Source organism: Ranitomeya imitator, chromosome 3, assembly GCF_032444005.1.
Source record: "Ranitomeya imitator isolate aRanImi1 chromosome 3, aRanImi1.pri, whole genome shotgun sequence".
NCBI lineage: Eukaryota > Metazoa > Chordata > Amphibia > Anura > Dendrobatidae > Ranitomeya > Ranitomeya imitator.
The window spans coordinates 231,372,694-231,397,655 of record NC_091284.1 but is presented as its reverse complement, the minus strand read 5'-3'; the positions used below and the strand labels follow the sequence as shown (position 1 = coordinate 231,397,655).

General features: G+C 42.5%; 1 protein-coding gene across 2 annotated transcripts in view; it reads right to left on the bottom strand.

Annotated features, from left to right (window-relative positions):
* The window catches only part of RASSF5 (Ras association domain family member 5), a 181,809-nt gene that overhangs the window by 18,375 nt on the left and 138,472 nt on the right, over window positions 1-24,962 (bottom strand). For both annotated transcript variants that reach the window (XM_069756263.1, XM_069756264.1), the window contains one exon: window positions 16,767-17,061. In XM_069756263.1, coding sequence (XP_069612364.1) covers window positions 16,767-17,061 — 295 coding nt within the window. The remainder of the gene's footprint in view (window positions 1-16,766; window positions 17,062-24,962) is intronic.

Below are 24,962 nucleotides of genomic sequence, written 5' to 3'. Positions count from 1 at the left end.
AGTGTTTCCAGCCATGGCCGATGATATTGCAGCATCGGCCATGGCTGGATTGTAATATTTCACCAGTTTTTTAGGTGAAATATTACAAATCGCTCTGATTGGCAGTTTCACTTTCAACAGCCAATCAGAGCGATCGTAGCCACGAGGGGGTGAAGCCACCTTCCCTGGGCTAAACTACCACTCCCCCTGTCCCTGCAGATCGGGTGAAATGGGAGTTAACCCTTTCACCCGGCCTGCAGGGACGCGATCTTTCCATGACGCATATGCTGCGTCATGGGTCGGAATGGCACCGACTTTCATGACGCAGCGTATGCGTCAAAGGTCGGGAAGGGGTTAAAGAATTTTAAAAAATGGCATGGGGACTCCCCTATTCTTGATAACCAGCCATGATAAAGCTGACAGCTGAGGGTTGCAGCCCGCAGCTGTCAGTTTTGCCATGCTAGTTATCAAAAATAGAGGGGAACCCAAGCCAAATTTATAGTGCAGGTACTGGCTGCTGAATACAACCATCAGCTGCTGCTTGCTCTCGCTGTTATTAGCTGAAGCAGGCATAGCCTGATGCGAGTCATACTCTCATTTGCTGATGCTTACGGTATTGGAGATACCCTTTTACCTCCAATCATAGCTGCTGGCTCACACTGTCATCAGACAGCGTGTGTCACATCACTCTGACCGTTGGTAATAATCTTGCCTCCAATCAGAGCTGCCGTTGTTTTTCACGCTGTCATGCCGATTGCAACGTGGGAAACACCCAACCTACGGGGTGCCAAACCTGTACAGTAAAACGGACTTCCTAGAGAAGTTCGTGTTCTGGGTCTGTGCCCAAACAGTAGGTGTTAGGTATGGGCCCCGAACTTTACTGTTCGGGTTTACCCATTTCTAATTACAATGCTTTTCCTATTTATTACCATGTTAAACACCCGGACCCGTAGATTTGTATTTACACTTTTCATCCATACTACTGGAAAAACATGGACACGTGAATAGCCCCATAGGCTATAATGGGTACATGTTTTATCCGTGACAAACATGGATAGAATATGTACATGCAACATGGATGTCTGAATGAGATCTAAATGGAAGTTCCACTTGTCTTCTTTGTAACCCATCACATGATGAGGAAGAGCCCAGTATACTTATTTTAACTGGGCAATGTGATTATCCAATCATTTTTATTTGACATTTAAAATATATAAAAAAAACGCTCCTACTAAAGATGAAATGGATATGGAAAAGTAGCATCCCGTTAAGTTAAAAAAAAAATCTTGCGTTTCTCCCTTCCGGAATCCATTTTGGATCAATAATTTTAAATGCAATAAGTGAAGAATTGCCAACCAGCTAAATGAATCACTTGTTCCTATGTGACGGTGGTGCCGGCCTCCTGATGTTTGATCCTGTTGCTTGTACACTACAGTGCACCCACTCACTTATTTCTCTCTTCTATATTTCGCCCACACAGGTACAATTACTGTTCCTCTTCCGTGTTGTTCCTTTCTCTCCATTGACTTACCAGCACACGTAACGTTATATGACTAATGTATTCCAGTGTCTCAGCTTTGGCTGCCAAAATGATTGATCAAAGTAATGTACAAATTTCAGCATAAAAGCTGGTCACATTTTGGAACGGAAATTACTTTAATCTCAAATTGAGTTTTCACCTTAATGGTTTTATGGACTACCCAAAGCCGAGATCTGGATGATTTGTTCCAACTGCTCTGCACTTCTGGGGTGGCTGGGAGTGGAATGAAATAGCAAACAATTGGTGGATATTACCACTATTAGGACTTTAGCTGATACAAATCCTCTCATCCCTTGGCATCACAGACTTGGCCCTTTCCTGGATCTCGTCATATCTAACAGACCGAACATTCAGTGTCTCCCTCCCCCACACCACCTCCTCACTTCGCCCCTTGTCAGTCGGTGTTCCTCAAGGCTCTGTTCTAGGACCCCTACTCTTCTCCATCTACACTTTCGGCCTGGGACAGCTCATAGAATCCCACGGTATGCAGTGCCATCTCTACGCTGACGACACGCAGATCTACCTCTCCGGACCTGACCTCTCCTCCTTGCTTACCAAAATCCCGCACTGTCTGTCTGCCATTTCAGCCTTCTTTTCTGCTCGCTTTCTACAACTGAACATGGACAAAACAGAATTCATCATCTTTTCCCCATCTCACTCTACCCCTCCACCAGACCTATCCATCAATGTCAATGGCTGCTCACTATCCCCAGTCCCACTCGCCCGGTGCCTCGGGGTGATCCTCGACTCTGCCCTCTCTTTCAAGCCACATATCCAAGCCCTTGCCTCCTCCTGTTGTCTCAACCTCAAAAATATTTCCCGGATCCGTGCTTTCCTTGACCGCAACACTGCAAAAACGCTAGTGCATGCCCTTATCATCTCCCGCCTCGACTACTGCAACCTCCTACTCTCTGGACTCCCCTCTAGCACTCTGGCACCACTCCAATCCATCCTACACTCTGCTGCCCGACTAATCCACCTGTCCCCCCGCTATTCCCCAGCCTCTCCCCTGTGTCAAGCCCTTCACTGGCTTCCTATCGCCCAGAGACTCCAGTTCAAAACCCTCACACTGACATACAAAGCCATCCACAACCTGTCTCCTCCATACATCTGTGACATGGTCTCCCAGTACCTACCTACACGCGACCTCCGATCCTCCCAAGACCTCCTTCTCTACTCCCCTCTCATCTCTTCTTCCCATAACCGCATCCAAGACTTCTCCCGTGCTTCCCCCATACTCTGGAACTCTCTACCCCAACACATCAGACTTGCGCCTACCATAGAAACCTTCAAAAAGAACCTGAAGACTCATCTCTTCCGACAAGCCTACAGCCTGCAGTGATCCTCAACCTACTGAACAGCCGCACAGCCAGCTCTTCCCTCTCCTAGTGTATCCTCACCCACCCCCTGCAGACTGTGAGCCCTCGCGGGCAGGGTCCTCCCTCCTTATGTACTCGTGTGCCTTGTTATCTGCTCATGTTTAATGTATTTGTCTATATTTGCCCCGTATTCACATGTAAAGCGCCATGGAATAAATGGCGCTATAAAAATGTATAATAATAATAATAAAAATACCCAACCTGGTTCCAAATCTGCAGCCCACCGAAGTTGTTGGCTCACAGCGTGTTGCAAGCTACAATTAAAAAAGTTCCACACTTGAGATTAAAAATAAGTCTTTTCATTTCATCATGTTAAAAACTTGCTTTAAAAATTTCTATATAACATCTATTAAATGTCAAAGCGTTTTGACATGCGGTAGTTAGTAATTCTTGTTCACAAGAACTATTGCAGGTGTTATATGGAAGATTTTAACATAATGAAATAAAAAGATGAACTGGGAATTTCCCAGCGGTGAGATTCCGCTAGTCAGTATCTTGCCCTAGACAAATCCCAGAAACCCATTAACTAATATAGGGCATCCTCTAAGCAGCCATGATGTGTTAGGCTTTAGTAGGGCAGTGGCACTGAAGCTAGCCAGGATTAGTAATGCCATCTAGCTTTGGTGCAGTGCTTGCAAGCTCAATACAAAAGTGCTTGTGCAGCCTAGCAGCTATGGCCGGTCCCCTTGGCAATGAGCAGTAAACAAAAACTGCAAATATGAGAACAGAGGGCGGGTTTAAGTAACTGTAAATTACTAAAGTGCTTACCATATTTTTTACAAACACTATCCAACAATACCCATCAATGAAGATTTGCTGCTTGTTCGTTTCATTTTGGTTTATTCTTTCTTTATCTTTGAAAGCTCTTTTACCTGAATACTAAAATGATTAAATTGGATTCTAATGACTAAATTGTCTATGTCCTATTAAAGGAGTTTTTACAATATATTTTATTTTATAGTGTCATAGAGAACAATTAAAATCCATAAAGACCTCTCCGGAGAGGTTATATATCACCCTCACGTTGAACATATGAGAGTAATTATATCTGGGGAAGTGAGAGAGAGCTGACACTTCAACCTCAATTGAAGTAGGGACCACTTGATGTGGTTATTACAGTAGGCATCTACTCTGGGAACTAGCCACCAACACTGAGATTCGTTTAAACAGAGACAGAAAAGTACACTTCCAAGGCAAGAACTTCCTCTGTTCAAAGCACTGGTCCACGGCCTTTTTGGAGCCAGTAGTCAGTGATGAATATTGGGGTTTGCATCGATCCTATATTTATGGGAGATATATTTTTGGCGTCATAGTGAAGGGAGAAACAACGCACTCACATCACCGTAAGGTCGTTCTATACCTTCCAACATAATATTGGTGTTATGGTTGATGCTATCCATGCCATCTTTCATCTCTATAGAAAGGTAAAATCTTGATAGGACAAATGATGACCGTATCTACCACCTGGAACCTCCAGGGCGAAGATATCCTGAAAGTTACGGATCTCATAAAATTATAACACTTGTAGCACATCCCACAACCAGCCCTCATATGAGCTCACCAACGAGATGTATGTGGGCATAACTATGATCTAATAAAATGCAGAATTTAGGTTTTTGAATTTTGTCAGTCCTGGAAGGTACAGCTTGCTGTGAGTTCTGTCCATTTTCCTAAGGAGTATCTCCCTCTGCTAAGCCCTGAGTATTTCTGTGACATCATGTTCAGTAATTTCTTTTGTTATCCTCTTTATTTCATGTAATTATATATACCGTATGGTTTTGCTCCAATTTTATGTCTTTGTATATGTTTTTTTAAAAACACAGCCTTTAGGAAGTAAATATATAAAATTGAATTGCTCTGTTCCTCTTGTTCTATAAACCACACCCCTGAAGCCATATGTTGCCTGTAATGGGTGTCCAGTCAATCTGTATAAATGACTGTTCCTGACAGCTAGGAGTTCCTTTTGTTATTGTGGAATTGGCAGTGATTGTTTCAGGGTCTATATTGAAAGTGGCTTGTTACCTACTTTGTTACATCACAACTTGTGTTTAAAATATTTTTGTAATTCGATTTGTGTGTGATGCATCAGCACTAAATATTCTAAGATGGTAAAGTGAGAAAAATATAGGCATAACTTAAATTTATGATCAAATAACTAAAAATTTGCATATGTATATGTAGTCACCCTGTTTGCAATGAAGCCCCTAAAAATTTCTGGTGCAAGCAATTACTTTCATAAATCACATGCTTAGTGAAAGTTTGTCCACCAATGTGCAATTTAGGTGTTACGTGGTCTTTCAATATATACACACCTTTTCTGAAAGGCCACAGAGGCTGCAACACCATTCAGCAAGAGGCACCACTAACCAAACACCATGAAGACCAAGGAGATCTCAAAACAAGTCAGCGACTAAGTTTTTGAGAAGTAAAAGTCAGGGTTGGGTTCTAAATATATCCAATTCTCTGATGGTCCCCCGGACCACCTCAAATCCAGTATCATCAAATGGAAAGAATGTGGTGCCACAACAAACCTGCCAGGAGAGTGCCGCCAACCAAATCTCTCAGCTCAGGCAAGGAGGGCATTAATTAGAGATCCAAAGGTAACCCTGAAGAAACTGCTGGTTTCCCAAGTACAGTCTGGAGTACATGTCCATATATCCACAATAAGCTGTACGGTCCATAGAGGTGGCCTTTATGGAAGAGTGGGCAGAAAAAAGCCTCAACTTACACACAAACTCATTTTTGAGTTTGCGAAAAGACGTGGGGGACTCCCCAATGTATGGAGGAAGTACTGTGGTCAAATGAGACCAAACTTGAACTTTTTGCCAACCAAGGTAAACTCTATGTCAGGCACCAAACCAACACAGCTCATCACCTCAAGAACACCATCACCAGAGTGAAACATGGTGGCAGCATTATTCTGTGGGGATGTTTTTTGTCATCAGGGACAGTCTGAGTTGAGTCAAAGATGGATGATGCGAAATACAGGGATATTCTTAAGCAAAACCCATTTCAGTCTATGAGTGATTTGAAACTGGGACGGAGGTTCACCTTCCAACAAGATAATGACCCAAAACATTCTGTTAAAGCAAAAAAAGTGGTTTATGGGGAGACGTGTTTTTGTGTGACCTAGTCAAAGCTCAGATCTTAATCCAATTGAGAATCTGTGGTCAGACTTGAAGATTGCTGTTCACCCAGAGGAAACCATCTAGAGGTACCGTCACACTCAGCAACTTTGCAACGAGAACGACAACGATCCGTAACGTTGCAGTGTCCTGGATAGCGATCTCGTTGTGTTTGACACGCAGCAGCGATCTGGATCCCGCTGTGCCATCGCTGGTCGGAGCTAGAAGTCCAGAACTTTATTTCGTCCTCAGGTCGGCGTGTATCATCATGTTTGACAGCAAAAGCAACGATTCCAGCAACGTTTTACATGGAGCTAACAACCAGCGAGAACGATAAGTGAGTCGCTGTTACATCACTGGATCGCTCCTGCATCGTTTTGAAGTTGCTGTGTTTGGCGTCTCTACAGCGACCTAAACAGCGACGCTCCAGCGATCGGCTAGTTGTCTATATCGCTACAGCGTCGCTGAGTGTGACGGTACCTTAACTTGAAGAAGCTATAGCAGTTTTGGAGTGCGCATAATAATGTCTTTTAACCACTTACATTTTGTATAGCAGGTTTTGCTTCTACAGTGAGGAAAATAAGTATTTGATACAATGCTGAGTTTGCAAGTTTTCCCACATACGAAGAATGGAAAGGTCTGTAATGTTGTCGTAGGTACACTTCAACTGTGAGAGACAGAAATTAAAAATAAAAACCAGAAAATCACATTGTATGGTTTTTAAATAGTTAAGTTGCATTGTATTGCACGAAATAAGTATTCGATCACCTACCATCCAGCAAGAATTCTGGTTCTCATAGACCTGTTAGTTTTTCTTTAAGAAGCCCTCCTACTCTGCACTCATTACATGTATTAATTGCACCTGTTTGAACTCATTACCAGTGTAAAAGTCACCTGTACACACACTCAATCAAACTCCAACATCTCCACCATGGCGAAGACCAAAGAGCTGTCTAAGGGCACCAGGGACAAAATTTAAGACCTGCTCAAGGCTGGCATGGGCTACAGGACAATAGGCAGTCAGCTTTTTGAGAAGGCAACAACAGTTGGCACAATTATTAGAAAATGGAAGAAACACAAGATGACTGTCAATGACTGGGGCTCCTTGCAGGATCTCGCCTCGCGGGGTAAGGATGATTCTGAGAAAGGTCAGGAATCAGCCCAGAACTACACAGGTCAATGACCAAGAAAGAGCTGGGATCACAGTCTAAAACATTAGTAACACACTACACCATCATGGATGAAAATCCTGTAGGACATGCAAGGCCCCCCTGCTCACACCAGCACATGTCCAAGCCCATTCAAAGTTGGCTAATGACCATCTGGATAATCCAGAGGAGGCATGGGAGAAGGTCATGTTGTCAGATGAGACCAAAATAGAACTTTTTGATATCAACTTCACTCACCATGTTTGATGGAAGAAGGATGAGTACAACCCCAAGAACACCATCCCAAACGTGAAACATGGTGGGTGAAACATCATACTTTGACGGTGCTTTTCTCCAAAGAGAACAGGATGACTGCATCATATTGAAAGAAGGATAGATGAGGTCATGTATCGTAAGATTTTGCCCAACAACCTCCTTCCCTCAGCATGACAAAGACCCAAAACACACAGCCAGGGCAACTAAGGAATGGCTCTGTAAGAAGCATTTCAAGGTCCTGGAGTGTCCTATTCAGTCTCCAGACTTGAACCCAATAGAAAATCTTTGAAGGGAGCTGAAACTCAATGTTGCCCAGTGACAGCCATGAAACCTTAAAGATCTGTATGGAGGACTGGGCCACAATCCCTGCTGCAGTGTGTGCAAACTTGGTCAAGAGCTACAGGAGACGTCTGACCTCTGTAATTGCAAATAAAGGTTTCTGTACCAAATATTAAGTTCTGTTTTTCTATTGTATCAAATACTTATTTCATGCAATAAAATGCAAATTAATTATGTAAAAATCATACAATGTGATTTTCTGGATTTTATTTTAACCCCTTACCGGCATCGGACGTACTATACCGTCCGATGCCGGCTCCCCTGCTTTGATGCAGGGCTCCGCGGTGAGCCCGCACCAAAGCCGGGACATGTCAGCTGTTTTGAACAGCTGACATGTGCCCGTAATAGGCGCGGGCAGAATCGCGATCTGCCCGCACCTATTAACTAGTTAAATGCCGCTGTCAAACGCAGACAGCGGCATTTAACTACCGCTTCCGGCCGGGCGGCCGGAAATGACGTCATCGCCGACCCCCGTCACATGTCCGGGGGTCGGCGATGCGTCTCCATTGTAGCCATAGAGGTCCTTGAGACCTCTATGGTTACTGATTGCCCGTCGCTGTGAGCGCCACCCTGTGGTCGGCGCTCACAGCACACGTGCAATTCTGCTACATAGCAGCGATCAGCAGATCGCTGCTATGTAGCAGAGCCGATCGTGCTGTCCCTGCTTCTAGCCTCCCATGGAGGCTATTGAAGCATGGCAAAAGTTAAAAAAAAAAGTTTAAAAAAATGTGAAAAAAATAAAAAAAACATAAAAGTTTAAATCACCCCCCTTTCGCCCCAATCAAAATAAATCAATAAAAAAAATATCAAATCTACGCATATTTGGTATCGCCGCGCTCAGAATTGCCCGATCTATCAAATAAAAAAAAGTATTAACCTGATCGCTAAACAGCGTAGCGGGAAAAAAACTCGAAACGCCAGAATTACGTTTTTTTGGTCGCCGCGACATTGCATTAAAATGCAATAACGGGCGATCAAAAGAACGTATCTGCACCGAAATGCTATCATTAAAAACGTCATCTCGGCACGCAAAAAATAAGCCCTCAACCGACCCCAGATCACGAAAAATGGAGACGCTACGAGTATCGGAAAATGGCGCAATTTTTTTTTTTTTTTTTTTTTAGCAAAGTTTGGAAATTTTTTTCACCACTTAGATAAAAAATAACCTAGTCATGTTAGGTGTCTATGAACTCGTAATGACCTGGAGAATCATAATGGCAGGTCATTTTTAGCATTTAGTGAACCTAGCAAAAAAGCCAAACAAAAAACCAATGTGGGATTGCACTTTTTTTGCAATTTCACCGCACTTGGAATTTTTTTCCCGTTTTCTAGTACACGACGTGCTAAAACCAATGATGTCGTTCAAAAGTACAACTCGTCCCGCAAAAAATAAGCCCTCACATGGCCAAATTGACGGAAAAATAAAAAAGTTATGGCTCTGGGAAGGAGGGGAGCGAAAAACGAACACGGAAAAACGAAAAATCCCCTGGTCATGAAGGGGTTGAGATTGTCTCTCACAGTTGAATTGTACCTACGATAAACATTACAGACCTCTCCATTTGTAGGTGAGAAAAGTTGCAAAACTGCAGTGTATCAAATACTTGTATTCCCCACTGTATATAGCAGAATGGTCAGGAAGAGGTCTGTTTTGCAGGCTGCTCACAGCCATGTATCTGGAGACAAAGCTTCTGTAATGGTGCATTTCGATGAGTAGATAATCGCTGAATGAGATTTCGCCGGACATATGAGGATGCCGCAATACCAGACAAACGAGCAAAACACTTTTTCTTTGGGTGATTGAATTGTTTGTGCTGGCAAAAAAAATCATTGTTATCAGCAGCAGATTACTCCATGTAAACAATGGGACAGAAATGTCATATTAGCGATAGTTTTGTCCCCATCGTTATTCATCATCAGCCTGTGTAATCAAGTGCTAAATGATTTGAAAACAGTCTTTCAGCGCTCAATGAACAGCCATTAGTCTTCTGAATCCAGTAGGGGAGCCAGTGCTTGTGAATCATATTACAGTCTTTTCTGCAAGATATGGGAGCTGAGGAGACAGAGCAGACTGTGGAATGGACCAGGGACATCCATGCTGCTATTTAGAAGAAGAATCCGCTATTCAGTTAATATGGGATAACATTTATTGTGCACACCTCTGCACTGCACTAGTTTTTCTATATAATTGGAGGTACACTTTAATTTGTTATAACCATTTCTAATCTGTAATGCTGATTGGATTTTTTCTGAAATAATATCTTTAGCTATCATAAGAAAAACCCCATTGAAGACTGGTCACATACAGCTGACACCTGCACCCGATCGTCACGGCGCTCAGCGTGAGGCCGCGCGATCGGTGCGCCATACTAGTACTGCTGTTTGCGGGAATGCACCTCCCGCAGAGCATAACTAGTAGGGCGCATGTCGCGAAGGGGTTAAAGACTGATAAGTTATACCATTATTAATTAATCGAGTAAAAAGGGACAAACAACATACAGTAACATACACCATACAAAAGTGCAGACTACGTCCACCCTATAGATGATCCCTGACCTGTAGCCCATCTACCTGCGGAGGTTGGCACCCTATAAAGAATATACGTGAATGGTGCTCCCGCTCAACTATGGCTGACCCTTTCATGAAACCCGACCCGATCCCTGTGTGGGGTCGGCAATGCGGTACGCGACTTTCGCGCCAAAGTCGCGTTTCGTATGACGCGCTTGGCGCGATTTTTTTTCAGTCAATGAAGGAGCATGGGCAGAGTGATGACATAGGTCTTAGGGGCGTGGACGCCTATCGTCATCTTGTCGCTTGTGCGCTGTAGCGATTTGAAATGTGTAACACCAGCTTCTCTGTTCAGGGACGAGAGAGAGAGAGAGAGAGAGACTGACTCAAAGTCCTTTGCTTTCAAGTACCATTTATACTTTGATGACACGACACTCCTATCTACCTCTCTGGCCCAGACATCACCTCTCTGCTCTAGAATCTTGGAGTGTCTATCAGCCATATTCTCTTTCATCTCCTCTCACTTCCTAAAGCTCAACGTAGACAAAACTGAACTCATCATCTTTCCTCCATCTCTCCTATCTTCCCTACCTGATCTATCTATCACAATAAAGGACATCAAACTTTCCCCTGTACCCTACGTCTGGTGCTTCGGAGTGATCTTCAACTCTACCTCATCCTTCAAACCACACATCCAAGCTCTCGCCACCCCGTGCCTCCTCAAACTCAAAAATATTTCCAGAATCTGTTATTTCTTCAATCCTCAATCTACTACAATTATAGTGCATGCCCTGATCATCTCTTGTCTCGACTACTACAATATCCTCTTCAGTGGCCTTCCTGCTAGCACTTTCGCACCTCTCCAGTCTGTCCTTCACTCTACTGCCTGACTAATCCACCTCTCTCCTCACTTCTCCACTTCTCCCCTCTGCAAATTCTTTAATTGGTTCCCATTTCCCCAATGTATCCCATTCAAGCTACTAACACTGGCCTACAAAGCCATCTATAATCTGTCTCCTCCATAGATCTCTGAACTAATCTAACACTATGTAATCTCCGGTCCTCCCATGACCTCCTTCTCTCCGCCAGACTTGTACGTTCCTCACCCAATCACCTGCAAGGCTATTCCTGATTACCCTCCATCCTCTGGAATCCTGTAGTGCCCCAACACATCCGATTGTCCCCCACATTCGGAACATTCAAGCGGAACTTGAAAACCCATAATTTCAGAACAGCTTACAGCCTGCAATGACCCCGCTGCCCCCACACCAATACTACACCTCTTACCTCACCAACACCAGAGCTGATGAAACCCCAAACCTACTGTCTCCTTCTCAATTACCCTGTAGAATGTTAGCCTGCAAGGGCAGGGTCCTCTCCACTATGCATGTGTCTGACATTGTTAGTTTATTCATTATCAGTTCTATTTGTGCTTTGTATGTAACCCCTTCTCATGTACAACACCAGGAAGTCAATAGTGCACTAAAAATAAATATAATAATAATATGCAAACTTGAGAACACTGGAAGATGCAGTAAAGTCAACCTTATATTTATGATTATACTGTAATGGATCAATGTTCAGTCAAGTTCATGTATTCAGACATTGACTCAACTAATGATATTTCAGCTGTCTTGGAGTTGAAATTACATAATGATGATGAGATCAAAACACATTTTATAAGGATAAAAAATGCATTGTCAGTGTATAATATTACACTTTGTTCTGCATTGTTGTACCTGCATTGGATCATCTAACCAGTCGATTCTTGTAAGCAAAATGATGGAACCTTCTCTAATACAAAGAAATGGGATCACTCAGGCACTGCTTGAATCCATCATTTGGTGGATCTGTATAGCATCATCATGGCTTTTAATATATGACATCAAATTATCAAAATAAGAAAAAAGCAACACATCCGCACCGCTGTAATTCGTTAGACCCTCACAAGACTCCTTCACTGCACTGTGCTGCCGTAGATAGCCTCACATATAGCATCACATGCCGGGGTGCTCCTCTGGTAACAGTCCATATAAAATTCCACAAAAAATAAGAAGAAAAAGAAGAGAAAAGAGCGCACTCACCGGTAGTGAAACGTCAGGTTTATTCGGACATATACATAGAAAACGCAGGGAGGGAGGGTAGTGAATGCACCCGGACGACGGCCGTTTCGTGCTCAATACACTTCAACTGGTCCTGTGGCGTGAGGAAGTGGGGTGGATCTTATACACAGAACATCTCAGATCCCTCCCCCTCTTCCCTCACAGAGTCACGGTCGAGTGGCTACAATCACCAAACATATGTGAAATACTAATGAATAATAACAAACCACGATGAATCAATAAAAACACTAAAATATTACAAACCCCAGAGCACACATTGCAAACCTGGTATAACAAGAAGGATATAACTATATATTTACAAAAAAACAGACATATCGATTTTGTAATTGAAGCCTATTGGTCCCACTGCATCCGCACGTAGGATCCATCTGGCTTCATTTCTCAGCAAAATGCGATCAAGATTCCCCCCTTGGGGTGGTAAGGAAACCTTTTCTAAACCCGCAAAGCGGAGAACTTGTGCATTACCTGCATGTTGTTCTCTCACGTGTTTAATTAAACGGGGTACACCTTTACCTGTACGTATAGAGGAAAAATGTTCTCTGACCCGGATGAACAAAGGACGAATTGTCTTGCCTATGTAAAAAAATCTGCACGGACAAAACAATACGTAAACCACATGGGTTGTCCTGCAAGATATAAAATGACGTACCTGGTGAGAGATAGAACCAACTTGTAAGAAACTACCTGTAAGATGAAAACTGCAAAAATTGCAGTGACCGCACTTAAAGTTGCCTTTCGGTACCCCTGATTGTAACCAATTGTTGCGAGGTGAAACAATCCTATTCTGAACCAAACAGTCTCTCAGGTTTTTACTACGTTGACAAGCAAATAACGGACCCCTTTCTACTATCTCCTTCAAATCGGGGTCCTGGCTTAGAATCTGCCAATTTTTTCTAACCGCAGCTCTAATTTGGGTATCCATTGGACCATATTTAAAAGAAAAAACGAATTTTTTCTCCTTTCTCTTTATTACCGTTCTGTCAGGGACTATATTTGTGGCTTTTGTTAATGCCGCATTTAGAATGGAATGAGGATACCCCCTCTCTTCGAATCTCTTATATAAGTCTTGTGATTGCTTCGTAAAGCCAGCAGGACTACTATTAATTCTTTTGACCCTCAAAAACTGACTATAGGGTAATGCACGTTTGGTGTAATGAGGGTGAGCACTATCAAAATGCAAGAGGGAGTTGGATGCAGATGGTTTGCGGAATACCTCTGTCTGTATTCCCTGTGGAGTAATTTTCAAACCTACATCTAAAAAAACTAATTCACTACCCCCAAAATTAAAGGTGAATTTCATGTTCATGGTATTGGACTGGTCAAGGTACTGGACAAAACGAGCAAACTCCAGTTGATCCCCGTCCCATACCATGAACATGTCATCGACAAACCTAGCATAAAATTTAATGTGCTTCAAAAAAGGGTTATTCGAAGAGTAGATGTAACGATCCTCAAATACAGCCAGGAAAAGGTTAGCCAGGGTACATGCGACAGGGGTACCCATGGCTGTAACTTCTGTCTGTCTGTACCAAGCGTCATCAAACTTGAACGTATTATTTGACAGAATAAAAGAGAGTCCCTCACAAATGAATGAGATAGTACTGGTATCTGTAGGGGTATGACTTAGAACTTCTCTAATAGCTTCTGTTCCTAGGTCCTGTGGAATCCTAGTGTACAGGCTTTCTATATCTATAGAAGCCAAGGCGAAGCTCTCCTGCCAATCAAATCCCTTAATAGATCTTAAAAAGTCCTTTGTGTCTCTGACATATGAAGGAACATCTCGCAACAGGGGGCGTAAAAGCCAGTCTATGTATGCCGACAAGGGTTCCGTGACCGAGCCTACACCGGACACGATGGGGCGACCCGGTGGTTCCAACAGGGATTTATGAATTTTTGGTATGTGATACCAATGGGGTTTCTGATGGAACCACCGGGTCGCCCTTCATATGTCAGAGACACAAAGGACTTTTTAAGATCTATTAAGGGATTTGATTGGCAGGAGAGCTTCGCACACAGGACCTAGGAACAGAAGCTATTAGAGAAGTTCTAAGTCATACCCCTACAGATACCAGTACTATCTCATTCATTTGTGAGGGACTCTCTTTTATTCTGTCAAATAATACGTTCAAGTTTGATGACGCTTGGTACAGACAGACAGAAGGTACAGCCATGGGTACCCCTGTCGAATGTACCCTGGCTAACCTTTTCCTTGCTGTATTTGAGGATCGTTACATCTACTCTTCGAATAACCCTTTTTTGAAGCACATTAAATTTTATGCTAGGTTTGTCGATGACATGTTCATGGTATGGGACGGGGATCAACTGGAGTTTGCTCGTTTTGTCCAGTACCTTGACCAGTCCAATACCATGAACATGAAATTCACCTTTAATTTTGGGGGTAGTGAATTAGTTTTTTTAGATGTAGGTTTGAAAATTACTCCACAGGGAATACAGACAGAGGTATTCCGCAAACTATCTGCATCCAACTCCCTCTTGCATTTTGATAGTGCTCACCCTCATTACACCAAACGTGCATTACCCTATAGTCAGTTTTTGAGGGTCAAAAGAATTAATAGTAGCCCTGCTGGCTTTACGAAGCAATCACAAGACTTATATAAGAGATTCTAAGAGAGGGGGTATCCTCATTCCATTCTAAATGCGGCATTAACAAAAGCCACAAATATAGTCCCTGACAGAACGGTAATAAAGAGAAAGGAGAAAAAATTTGTTTTTTCTTTTAAATATGGTCCAATGGATACCCAAATTAGAGCTGCGGTTAGAAAAAATTGGCAGATTCTAAGCCAGGACCCCGATTTGAAGGAGATAGTAGAAAGGGGTCCGTTATTTGCTTGTCGACGTAGTAAAAACCTGAGAGACTGTTTGGTTCAGAATAAGATTGTTTCACCTCGCAACAATTGGTTACAATCACGGGGACCGAAAGGCAACTTTAAGTGCGGTCACTGCAATTTTTGCAGTTTTCATCTTACAGGTAGTTTCTTACAAGTTGGTTCTATCTCTCACCAGGTACGTCATTTTATATCTTGCAGGACAACCCATGTGGTTTACGTATTGTTTTGTCCGTGCAGATTTTTTTACATAGGCAAGACAATTCGTCCTTTGTTCATCCGGGTCAGAGAACATTTTTCCTCTATACGTACAGGTAAAGGTGTACCCCGTTTAATTAAACACGTGAGAGAACAACATGCAGGTAATGCACAAGTTCTCCGCTTTGCGGGTTTAGAAAAGGTTTCCTTACCACCCCAAGGGGGGAATCTTGATCGCATTTTGCTGAGAAATGAAGCCAGATGGATCCTACGTGCGGATGCAGTGGGACCAATAGGCTTCAATGACAAAATCGATATGTCTGTTTTTTTGTAAATATATAGTTATATCCTTCTTGTTATACCAGGTTTGCAATGTGTGCTCTGGGGTTTGTAATATTTTAGTGTTTTTATTGATTCATCGTGGTTTGTTATTATTCATTAGTATTTCACATATGTTTGGTGATTGTAGCCACTCGACCGTGACTCTGTGAGGGAAGAGGGGGAGGGATCTGAGATGTTCTGTGTATAAGATCCACCCCACTTCCTCACGCCACAGGACCAGTTGAAGTGTATTGAGCACGAAACGGCCGTCGTCCGGGTGCATTCACTACCCTCCCTCCCTGCGTTTTCTATGTATATGTCCGAATAAACCTGACGTTTCACTACCGGTGAGTGTGCTCTTTTCTCATCTTTTTCTTCTTATTTTTTGTGGAAAATTATCAAAATATTGCATACTGAGAGTGAAGACCTACAAACGTGAATACGATTTCACAAACTTTTTTTGCATTTCCAAGTCTACATTGCCTTATAGAAAAAAGTTTCATAAGAGAGTTCCAATGGTCTGAAGACAAAAATGACCAAAAGAGACAATTAAGTGGTCACTTATGCTACCGGTACACCTCCATGCAGGAAGTGTATATTCTAAGGAATCAGCTGCCTATTCTAAAGGGGCTTATGAGATGGTCAACAAATAATACTAGAATTTTGTTCCTGTATATCTACAGGAAATTCTGCATCATGACAGTATGAAATTCCAAAATGCATTGTGTTTGACTTGAAATGCATCTCCTTGAAAACAGCCACTGTCTTGATCACTGGCTCAGGCTCCTAGAAGTATTCACTGGCCATAAAATCCAATGCAGGTAAATGTAGAGTTACATGGTGACCATTCAAATGAATGTCCAACCATGTCAAATGTGGTGGGATTTGGAGCACCAAAACAGGTGTTGCTTTTACTGCCCCCCTTCATAAAAGGGAGGCCCTGAGCCCCATTATTTGTGGTATGAGACAAGAAATGATCCAACTTACCTTGTCCATCCTTTTGCATTTGCTTGAACAGTGCAAATCTGAGAGGATCGTCCACCACCTGAAACTTCTGTAGAAGACCCCTGATGACTTCACTGGCTGTTGTCAAACTGCTAATGTGAAGTTGTTTCACAGCATCCAGAGGCAGGTAGAAGGAAGTCTTTTTTTCTGCTGGACTACTTGATGACACAGGTGTCATGGTGATAATGGATGGAGATTCAAGTGTGTCCATTACAGTGACCGGACGTTGAAGCTTCAGATGTACCTTGATGAATCCAGTGTAAGTGCCATCCTCTGTCTGACCGAGCAAGAAAATGCAACACGGGTTATGACTTAGCAAGCCCAAAACCGGACAATACTTTTTATAGATAACATGAAGATAAACAAAATAAACATGAGGTCACAGCGGACAGTTATATTTTACAACTTAAGTTTTACCAAAAGTACATATTTCTAGGGGTCGTCCAGGCTTGAAACAGAAGTCTGGGGTCACTCTTTGTGACTGCAGACTGCTGAATCGTGACAGCGTGTGGTGCGCATGCTGTCATGATTCCCTGTTATTGAAGACACGCACCAACTAGACAAGTCTGGATTCTCTCAATTCATTTCATTAGAGAGAAGCTGAACACATCTGGTCGGCACATAACCGGGAAAATGTAAATCGCAAACTTGCAGTTAAGTGACCGCCCCGCGCTCAATATTGCACTTTGTTGTGATTCAGCAGTCTGCAGTCACATACAGCGACAGTAGACTTTTGTCCCAAAACTGAACAAACCCTTTATTGGTAAAATAGTTGGTAAAACTGATATGAAAAATAACTTAAGATATTAGTGAACAGTGGAATTAACTGTAGCAACCAATGTTAGACTGCTGCTTCCAAGTCAATTAAGATCATGACGTGCATCATTAGAATTATTCTCATAGTTTTACTTGACACAATACAGCTTGGAAGGGTTTAGAAGGAGAAGAAGGTAATACATTGAGGGGAATTTAGTTTCAAGAATAATTATCAAAATATGTGTGATCTACTAACTATGTATGAATGTATCAAAAGTGAAAACAGATCTGGTAATAATGTATTTATACCGAGGTATGGACTGTAATAAGGGGACATCCACTACTTCTATAGGAAAGAAAGGGTCCACATCAGCATAGACAGGGATTGTTTAGTGTAAGAGCAGTGACACTATGAAACTCTCTGCCACAGGAAGGCGTCAATGTTAATTTATTGAAGGAGGCCTGAAAAGAAATTATTACAATTTGGAGCCAGTTGGGAATTTTTCCCCCAGAAGATGAAGACAATGGCTTTTATCTCATGATGGTATCATTTTTCCTTTGAATAAAAAATTGCGAGCAAATAGATTGAATTACATAATAATAATAATTTAATTTCCATAGCGCCAACATATTCCGCAGCACTTTTACATTTTAGAGGGGACTTATACATACAATACAGGGTCAATGAAGGCGGTCTCAAGGGAGCGCTGAGGAAGCAGCCAAGAGGGAAGAAAGGGGGGGTGTCGAGCACCACCGCAGCTCCAGCCGAACACCTCCAGGGGAGGACAGAAGCAGATACCAGAAAAAAACTCGGTGACAGGAGTGCTGAAGAAGACTCAAACACCAGGTGACGTTTAACCACAACGCGTTTCGACGGAAACACAGTCTTCCTCAGGTGGGAGTTTATTGATAGAAAACAGGAAGGCAGTATTTAAATGATAAACAGCCAATCACAGAGCTGTTGACAGATTACAAATTTAAAAGACACATAACAAAGCGGACACAAGTAAAATTAATCGCAGATAATGCGGATAGAACAAACAAAACATTAAGATGATAAAAATATTTATAAAAATATTCATACATTTTTATAAGAAGGCATATATGTGTAAAAATAAAAATATAAAATTATAAACCAACACCCAAACAAACCAAAGGGCAAGTTATTCAATGATTGCTGTTCTTATCTGGCTACTTTCTCAATCATTAGGTTCAATCCCTCAGGGGTTAGTGTGCCCAGTTTAAAAATCCAAAAACGCTCTCTACTCACAAGGCTACTAAAGCGATCCGCCACAGTATTAGGTATGTGGTCAATAATGGCTAATTTTAACGTTTTTAAATTCTTATGGTGCACCGTTAGGAAATGTTTAGTGAAGCTATGTAAAAGGAAGCCGTTAAGGATGTTTTGGCGATGTTTATTACGCCTAGCGTGCATTGTTTGTATGGTTCGGGCTACATATTGCAGACCGCACCCACATTCTAGCAGATAATCCACATAAGTAGATTGACAATCTACATAAAAATTAATTTTATAAGAAGTGCCTGTGACATTGGATTTAAAATTGGTTACCCCATTTGAAATGGAGGTGCAGCAAAGACATTTCGGGGTTCTACATGAAAAACAACTTGGACTAAAGGATACTGGAAGAGAGGAAGAGGGACCTGGCTTTAAGGTAATATTACTAGGTGCAATAAGATACGTGTCCGATTCCTGCGGAATATCGTTCTGGGATGTAAGGGAATATATCTAGATAAAACTGGGTCTCCTTTGAGGATAAACCAGTATTTGGAAAGGAGCCTTTTGTTCACTCCATAAGACTGGTTATAGGTGGTAATCAAACTCCATCTACCAAATGTCACCTCATGTGAGGGTGAGGCTGCGTTCTCATTAATTCTGTTGATGAAATCCATTTGGGTAAGGGTTTTGGCCTTCAAAAATGTATCACAAACCAATTTCTTCTTTCTGCTGGAACCTCTGATCCAAGATCTTGGCCCCTTTAAAAAAATCAAAGTCCTGTGTGCAGTTCTTACGTATTCGCCAATACTGCCCATATGGAACGTTCTGGATCCACCTGGGAAGATGGCCGCTGTTAGGCCGGTTTCACACGTCAGTGGCTCCGGTACGTGAGGTGACAGTTTCCTCACGTACCGGAGACACTGACTCACGTAGACACATTAAAATCAATGTGTCTCTGCACAAGTCAGCGTGTTTTCTCGGACTGGGTGTCCATTTGGAAAACACGGAGACATGTCAGTGTTCCAGTGTAAATAGCTATATACGTCCACTTCCTTGAAGTGTGTCGTGGTAGGAAAAATGACCAAACTCATCAACGAGTACCATGAGATTCAAGAATTGGATGGACGTATTGAAATGTTGGCCGTGAAGCTTAAACCCCAGGGATTTTTATTAAGATCACAAATAAAATGAAGTGCCTCCCCCTCCGTGCCGGTCCAAATGATGAAGAGATCTTCAATAAAGTGTTGATAAAACGCTAATTTGCCAAGGGCCAGCAGGGATTGCACGATGAAGACAGACTAGATCTCTCCCATGAATAAATTAGCATAACTGGGGGCGAATCTCATGGCCTGTCATTCTGCCCTGATTCTCCATTAAATGTGTTCAACCTGTACCTTGATTTAAATGATTTTATACTGAGGCTCATGGTGCAGCGACATTTTTTGATTGAGAATGGTAAAGCTGTTGCGTACCCTACAGCAACTTCCTCTCCCGCTGAACCCGACTCTTTTTTTACATGTTGCTCCTAAGAACACTTATAGCCGATTTTACCCCGTTCACCACAAAGGGTCACACATAGAAACGTTTCAACAACTCATATTTAAGGAAATTAGATCTTTACCTTTCACTAAAAAATTGAGTACAAATTTGAGTAGTGGTAAAATAGCAGCCATCAAATCTTTACGGGAAAATACGGGGATTATAATAAAAAATGCTGATAAAGGGGGTGGGGTGGTTATAATGAATAGGGGATCGTATATTTGGGAAGCGCTCAGACTCCTAGGTGATTCTGAGTTTTACTCTAGATTGGAACAGGATAGCTCCATTAATATATTCACCGAATATACTGTGCTGATTAAGGTAGCCCATTCTTCAGGTATTTTGAACAAAAAAGAGTACAATTTTCTTAATATTTCAGGTTACAGAACCCCATTTTTTTATTTTTTACCAAAAATTCATAAAGATCCACTTAACCCCCCTGGTCGCCCTATCATTTCCGGTATTGGTTCAATCACTAGCAACCTCTCTCACTATGTAGATCTTTTTCTCCAGAAATATGTTATGAGTTTGGACTCGTATCTCAAGGACTCATCTCACCTTATAGATTCCCTTCTTAAGTTCCCGCTCACCCCCAATTGTTTTTTAATTACAATGGACGTTCATGCCCTCTATACAAACATCCCCCATGATAGGGGTATGGAGGCAGTACATCAATTTCTTGTAGGTGACCCCTTATTGCATTTTCTCCAAAAGGATTTCATATTAACTGCTATTCGATTTCTACTTTATAATAATGTATTTTCCTTCTAACACGTCTTTTATCGCCAGGTCAGGGGCTGCGCGATAGGGACGAGATTCGCCTCCAGTTATGCTAATTTATTCATGGGGACGTTCGAGTCCGTCTTCATCGCACAGTCCCTTGGCAAATTAGCATTTTATCAACGCTTTATTGATGATCTCTTCATCATTTGGACCGGCACGGAGGGGGAGGCACTTCATTTTATTTGTGATCTTAATAAAAATCCCTGGGGTTTAAGCTTCACGGCCAACATTTCCAATATGTCCATCCAATTCTTGGATCTCATGGTACTCGTTGATGAGTTTGGTCGTTTTTCTACCACGATACACTTCAAGTAAGTGGACGTGAATAGCTATTTAAACTTTAACAGCGGCCATCTTCCCAGGTGGATCCAAAGCGTTCCATATGGGCAGTATTGGCGAATATGTAAAAACTGCACACAGGACTCAGATTTTTTTAAAGGGGCCAAGATCTTGGATCAGAGGTTCCAGCAGAAAGGATATCCTAAGAAATTGGTTCGTGATGCATTTTTAAAGGCCAAAACCCTTTCCCAAATGGATTGTATCAACAGAATTAATGAGAATGCAGCCTCACCCTCCCATGAGGTGGCATTTGGTAGATGGAGTTTGATTACCACCTATAACCAGTCTTATGGAGTGATCAAAAGGCTCCTTTCCAAATACTGGTTTATCCTCAAAGGAGACCCGGTTTTATCAAGATATATTCCCTCACATCCCAGAACGATATTCCGCAGGAATCGTACATTGCGGAATCTTATTGCACCTAGTAATATTACCTTAAAGCGAGGTCCCTCTTCCTCTCTTCCAGTATCCCTTAGTCCGGGGTATTTTTCATGTAGAACCCCGAAATGTCTTTGCTGCACCTCCATTTCAAATGGGGTAACCAATTTTAAATCCAATGTCCCAGGCACTTCTTATAAAATTAATTTTTATGTAGATTGTCAGTCTACTTATGTAGTTTATCTGCTAGAATGTGGGTGCGGTCTGCAATATGTAGCCCGAACCATACAAACAATGCACGCTAGGCGTAATAAACATCGCCAAAACATCCGTAACGGTTTCCTTTTACATAGCCTCACAAAACATTTCCTAACGGTGCACCATAAGGATTTAAAACCGTTAAAATTAACCATTATTGACCACATACCTGATACTGTGGCGGATTGCTTTAGTAGCCTTGTGAATAGAGAGCGTTTTTGGATTTTTAAACTGGGCACACTAACCCCTGAGGGATTGAACCTAATGATTGAGAAAGTAGCCAGATAAGAACAGCAATCATTGAATAACTTGCCCTTTGGTTTGTTTGGGTGTTGGTTTATAATTTTATATTTTTATTTTTACACATATATGCCTTCTTATAAAAATTTATGAATATTTTTATAAATATTTTTATCATCTTAATGTTTTGTTTGTTCTAACCGCATTATCTGCGATTAATTTTACTTGTGTCCGCTTTGTTATGTGTCTTTTAAATTTGTAATCTGTCAACAGCGCTGTGATTGGCTGTTTATCATTTAAATACTGCCTTCCTGTTTTCTATCAATAAACTCCCACCTGAGGAAGACGGTGTTTCCGTCAAAACGCGTTGTGGTTAAACTTCACCTGGTGTTTGAGTCTCCTTCAGCGCTCCTGTCACCGAGTTTTTTTTTCTGGTATCTTATACATAAAATAGACATTACAGCATAACAATAACCACATAGATCAACAAATACCAAGAGGAATGAGGGCCCTGACTGTAAGATTACAAACTATGAGGAAAAGGGGAGACACGAAAGGTGGATGGTAACAATTGCTTTAGTTGTTCGGGGCAGCCAAAGTGTAATAAATCGGGTGTTCATGTAAAGCTGCATGAATCGGTTATCAGCCTAAGTATGTAACAGTTCAGACACAGAGGGCTATTAAATGCATAAAGCATATGAGAGCATGCACATATGTCTGTTTTCAATCATCCCCTGTTTCATATACTAATGTGGTACATACAGTGTCGGGCTGGAGCACCTTGGGCCCACCAGAGAAAATCATTCTTGGGGCCCACTGTGTAGCTACATATAAATAATTACAAGACCACCAATCATGTGGTAAAACACGTTAATATCAGTGTATAATACAAGGTAGTACAAGTCTTAATTATGTAGCAGGGGTTGAATCATAGAGGGGTAGCCCCCTCATAGAATATGATGTCGCCCCCTCATAGAATATGATGTAGCCTCCCTCATAGAATATAATGTAGCCCCCCTCATAAAATAATATAGCCCCCCTAATAAAATGTAATGCAGCCCCCTCTCATAGTATATAATTCAGCACCCCACAAAATATAATGCAACCCTCTCAGGTATAACGCAGTCCCCACCATAGAATATAATGTAGCACCCTCGTAGGGTATAATGCAGCCCCCCTCATATAGTATAATGCAGCTCACCACAGAATAAAATTCAGCCCCCCAATAGAGTATACTGTAGCCCCCTCATATAGTATGATGTAGCCCCCAGAATATAATGTAGTCCTCTGAGAGAATAATGCAGCCCCACCACAGAATATAATGCAGCCCCCCATAGAGTATACCGTAGCCCCCTCATATAGTAATATGTAGCCCCAGAATATAATGTAGTCCCCTGAGAGAATAATGCAGCCCCACCACAGAATATAATGCAGCCCCCAAAGAGTATACTGTAGCCCTCTCATATAGTATGATGTAGCCCCCAGAATATAATGTAGTCCCCTGAGACCCCCATAGAATATAATGTAGCCCCCTCATAAAGTATAATGCTGTCCCTCTCCACGCCCACCATTGTCTTCATCACCACCTCCATCATTGCCTTCTCCCCCACCACCCCTATCATTCTCCCCACCACCCCATCACTGCCCATTCAACCACCTCCATCATTGCCTCCTCCCCACCACTGTCATTGTCCATTTCATCAGCTCCATCATCACCTCCATCATTGCCTCCCCACCACCATCATTGCCCATTTCATCACCTCCATCATTGCCTCCCCCACCACCATCATTACCCATCACCTCCATCATTGCCTAATCATCTCTATCATTGCCTTCCCCACCATCATTGTCTATCATCTACATCATTGCCTCCCCCACCATCATTGCCTATCACCTCCATCATTGCCTGCCCCCACCATCATTGCCTATCACCACCATCATTGCCTCCCCACCATCATTGCCTATCACCTCCATAATTGCCTCCCCCCCATCATTACCCATCACCTCCATCATTACCTCCCCCACCATCATTGCCTATAACTTCCATCATTGCCTCCCCTCACCATCATTGCCCATCACCTCCATCATTTCCTCCCCCACCACCATAATTGCCCATCACCTCGATCATTGTCTCCCCCACCGTCATCATTGCACATCACCTGCATCATTGCCTCCACCCACTGATATCATTGTCCTTCCCCACCACCCCTCTCATACACAAAGCACCGCATCACACTCATACACAAAGTACCGCACCACATTCACACGTGCAGGCACACAGACACACAGCACAGCTCACCTCCCCACAGCAGCAGCAGCACATCCCGGAAGCCTCTTCCTCGCCGGCAGCTTTCTGTCTTAGACAGCGCACTGGATGATGACATCATCCAGCTGGGCTGTCTCAGAAAGGAAGCAAGACACCGGGATGTGCCGCGCTGTGTGCCTGTGTGTGTATGTGGTGCAGTGCTTTGTGTGTGTGCGTGTGTGTGTGTGGTTGGGCTTTACATGCGGGCAGTGTTAGCTGCAGCCAGCGGCTAATGCTGCACACTATTAAGGAGAAATGGTATTCATGCCTCTCCACGCCCTTAGGGGCGTGGGAAGCCTGAATATTAATTTTGTTTTAGCAGCAGGGACAGGATCCCGTCTCC